Source organism: Pundamilia nyererei, unplaced genomic scaffold, assembly GCF_000239375.1.
Source record: "Pundamilia nyererei isolate P.nyererei 1_Seehausen unplaced genomic scaffold, PunNye1.0 scaffold00015, whole genome shotgun sequence".
NCBI classification, from domain to species: domain Eukaryota; kingdom Metazoa; phylum Chordata; class Actinopteri; order Cichliformes; family Cichlidae; genus Pundamilia; species Pundamilia nyererei.
The window spans coordinates 1,968,523-1,976,135 of NW_005187416.1; the positions used below are offsets into that span (position 1 = coordinate 1,968,523).

The following is a 7,613-nucleotide window of genomic DNA, read 5'->3' on the forward strand; positions in this document are numbered from 1 at the left end:
GTACAAAACCTCGCCACATATTGGAAAAGCATTTCTTACAGAAAGAGCATGGAACTATGTGCCTTTACAGGCATGTGTGGTGTGATCAGCAGGAACATGAACTGCATAAAAAGTTACAGCAGCAAAAGAAGACTGTCCCCACGTTTGAGCTTTGAATGGGAGAAATGGTGACTGCATCATATCTAAAGAGAGACTCGGTGAAAACAGACTCGATACAGAGATCAGTCATGTTTTACAGTGTTTATAATTAATATTCTGTGTTTTTGTGCTTTTACCCCATTATTTTTTGCATTTACATTATACAGATTTTAATGCTGTCACAGGTATGTGCCGGTTTTCCTTTGTTTAGATTTTTTTTTTTTAAAGAATAATACAGTAAATTAGAACTGCGTGTTGTAAAACATTGAATTACAAACTGAAAGTGAAAGTGCCCTCAGGCTGACTCTTGTAACCGGTTTGATAAGGATGCTTGCTGTGAGTAATCCCGCCAATCACTGCAGCTCCCCATTTATTGCCCACTTTTAGTAGTTGGCCTTTAAAGTCACTGTGGATTTATCTATTTCTTTTTACCACGAAAACATTTTACACCTCTATGGAGTTTTTTTTCATGCTTATATTCTGACTGAACATGTGGAAGAAAGCGGTGTCTCGCTGGCACTTAAGTATTTTGACTCTAAATACTTTTAATTATCAGGCATTCAAATCCCCACTTTTATTTTGAAGGCGGTCTCAATCCGTGCGCCTTGACGCAGCAGCGTGGATCAAGTAGACTTTACTCTGACAGATAAGTCCTGAAAGTTGCCCCCGTCACGAGGAGCGGCTTATGCATTGAGGTCAGACCGTGTGGGGCAGTGAAGAGCCGGGAGATGACCTACCTGTGGGTTTCCGTAGCGGTGCTGGGGGTTTCGGTGCTCCTCAGCGAGCTGATCCGCTCCGCAGCGCGTGTGTTCCCGAGAGATTACCGGATTTACCTGCTGGAGGCGGCGTCCACATTCCAGCTCTGCTGCTGCACACATGAACTCAAACTGCTGGGAGACTCGGCCCACCTGGAGCTCAGTTACGGCCTGGCTCTCACCTACACGGTGACTCTTGTCCACTTGGTAACTTTCCAGGACGCGACCTGTAACCCCACCGCGGCTCTAGAGAGTGTGTGCCGCGGGACCCGCAGCTTAAGAGCGGCCGGCGTCCTCATTATGCTCCAATTCGCAGCTGCCGTCGCCTCGCAGTCTTATGTCGCCTCCGTGTGGTCGCAGGGTCTCTCCGACATTCACCTGCAGCACCAGAGCACTGACTTCAGGTGCTTCGATCCCCTAGGCGGGACGCTGCTGGAGGCCGCGGTGGTGGAGCTGGCCTGCGCCTTCGTTTTCCAGGCTGCCTGCATGCACGTCCACAAACTGGACGAAAGACTCCAGGTGCACTTCATCGCTGCTGTTGTAACGGCAGCAGTTTATGCAGGTGTGTTAATGAGGGGCACTTCCTACTCTTCACAAGTCTAAACAAGTAAATGAAACCCCCTTTAAATAGAAAGGGTCACAGTTTGTGCCCCGTACACCGCACAGACCCGGAAAACTTTTTTTTTCTTTTTTTTCTTTTTTTTTAATGTTAAGAACAATCCTGCACATGAATACTGGCAATCACCCTTCCATGGTTTCTGTCAGAAACATTGTACTGTCCTGGGAACCACAACATAGACCCACAAGAAATCAAGATCTAAACGGCACAACTAAAATACTGATCACAATCCTACTAAATCCAGAATTTAAACCATCCTGTCAGCCTTTGTTCTTGCAAAAGTGCAATTATTAAATGCAGCAAGCATGCATATTTACCCTCCTCAGCGTGTGGGTTAAAAGTGCAGATGGTTCCATGCCCATAAAGTAAATTAATTATTCTTCCATCTTTTGTTTTGTGCAGGTGGAGAGATTTCCGGAGCCGTTTTCAACCCAGTATTGGCCTTCTCAGTTCAGTTCCCCTGCAGCGGCCACACCTACCTGGAGTACTGTTTTGTGTACTGGCTGGGACCAGTTTTAGGTAAGCAGCAGACTGGAGTCCACTCTTTATGATCTCATGTCCACTTTTAGATGTGAGTGTGGTATTTGTTGTCTTTTCTAACTCTCGGCAAATAAGATAACTGACTAAGCGCTCAGGACCGACCTGCTCTACAAGCTACTCCATGGTTCGATTAGGATGACTGTCCTCTAAATAAAGAAGCTTGGCCTGTCATTTAAATGCACGACTCATACCTGACATATGTCTGCTTGTTGTTACCAAAATAACTTCCTGTGTCTAACGTGTGTGTGCAGGCGTGGTGAGCTGCATCCTGCTGTTTGAGAAGATCATCCCTTTCCTGTTTGGTGGGAGTACCGTTGGGCTGGACGTTCCTGCCATCCAGAAAAAGAAGACCCAGTAGGTGCGAGGGGGAAAAGCCGTGCCTGTTTTATTCCTCATGTCTTAACGGACAACAGCAGCGCAGCCAGCTTTTGTTTTTCTTTTGTTATTAATGCTGCACTGCAGGGTTGCCTCACCTTCAAAATGTCTGTGAACACATAAAAAAACAATACACACTGTAATGTGTGGGTACTGTCAGGGTAAAACGCACTTTTACTGTCACTGAACAGCAAATGTCAGCTAAGATGTCAAATACACTGTTAGAAAGCTGGCAGCTAATCAGAACACAAAAGTGGCTTCAGTTTCTCACTAAAAGATGACAAATGTGCTTCATACAGAGGCTCAAACCTGCTGTTAAAACACTATTTTAAATGTTAAAAATAACATATGCATTCTGTGTCTTAAGGTTGACCTAAAATCTTAATTCTTCTTTCTTCATGTGCAATTAAATGTTAGCTATAATACCACTGCAGCTACCAAAAAGCATAAATTTTCTAGTTGCCCTACATTTAACAGGAAAACAGCCCTGGATATGCACGGTTAGTGCCATTTTTATCAATAGTTATTTTCATGAATCTTAGTCTTAAGATTTAAGCACAAATATTTAAAGTATTGCCAAAAAATAACGTGAAAATTGTCATAAGCACAACAATGATGAATGTATGCACTATTAAGCTGAATGTATATTTGTGCTTATGTCATCGCACATGTGACGAAGCTGAAGAACAACAGAAGTGCACCGATTTTAAAAATATGGACAAAGCACAAGCAGCTAAGTGGTTAATATGCAAACAAGTAGGTGTGCTGGTGCACCTACTAAAATGTATCTTTTTCTCTATGCAGTCTGGTAGATTCATGACTTTAATTATTTATGCTGCTCCCTTATTTCCCATGAGCGTCACCACAGCGGATGGATCCGGTTTGCACGAACCTTCCATTTATTTTGGTTTGGCACGCCATTAGGAGTACAATAGCCTGGGTCTGTTCTGGATTGCGGGAGCCACATTCCAAGCTTTTCTTAAGCTTGATATTACTGATATCAGGACATGTTTTCAGAGGTGTGAAGAAAGATCCCCAGTTCGAGACCAGAAGAAGACTCCAATCCATTTGAGGTTGTGCCTGGAAGGTTATTCTGTGTATGGATCAGCTGTGGCAATCTCTCGTTAATAAGAGAGCAGCAGAAAGAATCTAAGACACATGCAGCCACGTACAATCTCCAAATGCCATAAAACATTATAAAAGTGTTTAATTCACTCTTATTGCCAAACTGGGTGTTGTTGGAGAAAAGGACTGCAGATGTTTGGTTTTATTAACCATGTTTTCAAAGCCTTAAACCTTCAGATGTCTTGCTTTTCTACTTCATGTAGCATGTTAAAGAAAACTGGACCTCAGTTGTAGGACATGCTAATGGTGATGGTTGGTTTTGGGTGACTAAACCTTTGATCTTTTATTGGTTTAATCTCACGTTTGGCTCGTTAACGCGTCTGTCTGGTAGTTTACTATATTTAAAGGTTCAGGTGCTAGAATTATACTGTATGTGGTGCTGGTGGGACTTTGGTATTTTATTTTTGGGGCACAACACTGAATCTGAAGTTTCTGTGCATAAAGACGATTGATCTTAAAAACCTCCTACAGTGCCAGTTTCTGATTGTAAAACTGGGATAATTATTTTAAATAAGAATGTGGTTAAAAACATTTGTCTGTGAACAAAATGTATAGTGGTTTTCTATAATGTTGTAATTTAAATGAAGTATTTTGATTAAAAATATGTCTGAAAAATGTTAAATGCTGTGTTTTTATTGGAAGGTGGCAGGGAAGTTTCCATGCAGACATTCGTGGGTCCTCGGATGAGGAATTGTAGTCATTTAGATCCAATTTGAGGATAAATACAAAGACTAGCCAAACAAAAACTGCCTAGAATGTGTGTAGTGTAGTTTATATATCATACATACAGTAAATGTGTCATTTGGGGTCTTTTCATCAGTGAAACACACAACCAAGTGACGGTTAATCTCTCTCTGAGGTTTGGATTATCAGAAACGGAGATCCAATAAAATCCCCCCACCCCCCCAACCATGGCTCACATGGTGCTGGTTACACAACACGACCTTTGTGTCCTTTCCTCCGCCTCCTCCTCCTCTTCCTCAGGCGTCTCACACTCTCCAAACAAATGCCCAACACCAGCGTCTCCGTTTTTCCTCAGCGTGGATCATCGTCAGCGCAGAACAGATGACAAACATGTGACCTTTGGCCCCTCAGCCTGTGAAACGAATGCACGGCGTTCCTTTAGACCTGCTGCTTGGTTGACAGAGCGGCACGTGCTCGATGGTTTGTAAACAAACTTCCTCCTGCTGACGTGGTTACAGATTATGTCACAGTGTGCCGTTTTAGAAGAGTGGTGCTAAAGTTCACAGCCGCAACAAACTCCTCTGACCCTCACTCTCATGACACGAGAGATTATTTTATCTCAGCAGCGTTTACGATGGTGACGAGCAGCTTTATGTGGCTCTGAGCTTTAAGTGGACTTTCATGCTTTATTATGTAAAAGAGATACGAGGATCTGTGTGTCTGGCTGCTATTGATCCGGTGATCTTTTGGTCGGCAAGTGAATGCATAAACACAAACCAGACCACCAAATATTTGCAGCTGTGCCGTCTAATTACTGGGGATCTTCAGAGAGCTCCCAAACTCTCTGATAAAGAACTTCTGAATTTTGGGAGAAGTTGTGAAGTATCTGTACGCTCATCTGTGCTGATTCAGAAGCCTTTCCTGTTTAAGAGAAAGTGACTCAAGCTGGAGATGGAATAATTATAATTAGTAATAATAATAATAACTATAATAATACATTTTATTTGAAGGTGCCTTTCAAAATCCCAAGGTCACCTCGCAAAAAAAGACAAAAGGAGCAATAGTCATAAAATACATAAAATAGTCAATAGTGTGACAGTCATGTGAAGGATCTGAACTGCTTTTATATTATGGGCCTATTAGAAGCGTCAACACAACAGATTTAACAAAGCTGTTTTTAAACCTTGGTCGTCTGCACTTTAGGACCAGAAACCTCCAGGTCGGGGCTTTTAATTTTCCCCAAAGTCAGCGGTAAAACCCACAGTGAGACAATTTATGTCACTGTGACCTACGTCTGTGGAAAAGGCATCCTGAAGAGCTGACCCTAACCCCTTTATATATTAATGTTTATTTAAGCTAAACAATAAAATGTCAGATGTAGCAAAAATGACAAATTAAAGCTCATATATGCAAATTTATATTTAATTACTTTTTTAAAATTTCCACAAGGTTCGATAAACACTCCAGGGTTAGACTGCTTTATTATACATTGTGCTTTATTGCAGTTATTTAATGTTTTCAGGGAGTCTCTTCTTCCTTAATTCAGTTTTTAATGTTTTTCTATGGTGGGCTCAGTATTTATTTATTATGCGTTTGTGAGGCAGGGAGGTCAAGGGCTTTTTGGTACATGTTCATGTCTTGTTGGCAGCTCAAACAACAAAGGGTGCAACTGCAACTCGTTTCTAGCCTGTTTTTATGTATTTTAAGCGTTATAAGGGTCAGCTGTTTGTGCATGTTTTGCATTTGTAAAACGAGCACAGTCGACATCAGGCTTAAAACCCATTTTATTATGACAAATGTACAAGATCGGATTCATAAGAAATAACAGTAAAGTTAACCAAAAAAAAAAATGTAGGGAGCGGACAAAACATCACCAACCAGTCTACGAGGATCTATACACAGTGGACAGGGTGTCTTTCCTCCCAGATTCATCATGAGGTAAATAGGAAACTGTTAACACTTCAGTCATTGGCACCGACCTCCTCTTTCTCTTTATTAAGCTTTTATTTCTCTCCATCCCTATGCAGGTCTCGCTACGGGTTATTTCATAACCATGAGATACACATTTATACATTCTCCTTATCTCTGTGGAGAATATAAACAGGGTTACACACAGCACACAGACACTCCTTTGCTCTGTCTCGACCCACCAGGACACGCACCTCCGTTACGTCTGTAGAACCGGGTTTCTATATTCTGCCCAGCTAATCTAAAAGCTAAATATCGTGTATAGACGCCTATGCTGTGCAAGCGGCACGTATAGGTTTTTGTCTTGGAAGTCATTTTGGCCGTGGCCAGTATCAAAACGGTATGATAAATAGTGGTTTATCCTCTGAAGACCATGCTGAGACTAATTTACAAAATATTTTACAAACAGGCTTCACTCCCTCTCAGTCCTTGATTATTTTCCACGGCGACGTCCCGTTCTTCCCCCCTCGAGCTTCTGTAACACGCCTTTAGCAAGTCAGCGCATGCTTACCCCGTATGCAGTTTCACTGCAAATTAACACGCCTACTTCACGAGTCCCTCAGCACAAATCCACCAGGTCAGGAGATCCTGAAAGCATGCCAGAGGTTTTTTTTTGCGATTTTCTTACAAAAACTGTTGTGCCAATATTACTTCCCTACAAAAGAAAACTATAAGAAACTCATGCAATCCCAAAGAATTGCACGATATATTTTTCCATGGTTAAAAAAATGCCTCTAAATATATTACAGCAAAAACTACAGATATACACACAGACTGGTTCCAGCAGAGGTCAGTGAAGTCATTGGTTTGCCTTTTTTCCCCCCCCGTTCCCCTGCAACCCGACACATCGCTTTAAAACTATTTGGTTTTCATGATCCTGATCTGATCCGAACCTGAGCTCAGGATTATGGAAACGGCTCATGTCAGAGGAAACAGGAAGATCCAGGGGAGTGGAATAGGAATAAGAGAGAAAACAGGCTTTCAGAGCCGAGTGTTGTTTATAACGAAGGAGTATTATGTCTACATTAAAAAATATATATATTCAAGGATGTTTTTAAAAAGTCAAACCAGGGAGTTATTTTGCTTCAACTAGGTGATCTTTTTCTGGATATTTTAACCCCATTCTTTAATGTAAACCCTAACACTCCTTCATCCATTTAAAGATACTAAAAATCTAAAGACCTGCAGGCATCTCTACCCACAAAGAAAATAAGACACTTTACATCATTTCCTCAAAGAGACAACAACAAATAAATGTTTAGATATACAAAAAAATAGATTTACTGAAACCATGAATCACATGAAAGCGATGAGAAGAGGCTAGTCTGGACCAGGAGGGAAGGAGAGTTTCACCTTTTGATTTGGTTTCTCCAAACAAACTATAACCTGAAAGTTCAACCTCTGATGCT

At 41.6% G+C, this 7,613-nt stretch overlaps 1 protein-coding gene across 1 annotated transcript; it reads left to right on the forward strand.

Moving 5' to 3' along the window:
* The first annotated feature begins 794 nt into the window (after positions 1 to 794).
* Positions 795 to 2,703, forward strand: LOC102193143 (aquaporin-11). The gene is made up of 3 exons (XM_005725388.1): positions 795 to 1,455; positions 1,915 to 2,031; positions 2,304 to 2,703. The coding sequence occupies exons 1-3, from the start codon at positions 867 to 869 to the stop codon at positions 2,408 to 2,410; spliced, it is 813 nt and encodes a 270-aa protein (XP_005725445.1). The 5' UTR covers positions 795 to 866; the 3' UTR covers positions 2,411 to 2,703.
* The last annotated feature ends 4,910 nt before the right edge of the window (positions 2,704 to 7,613 follow it).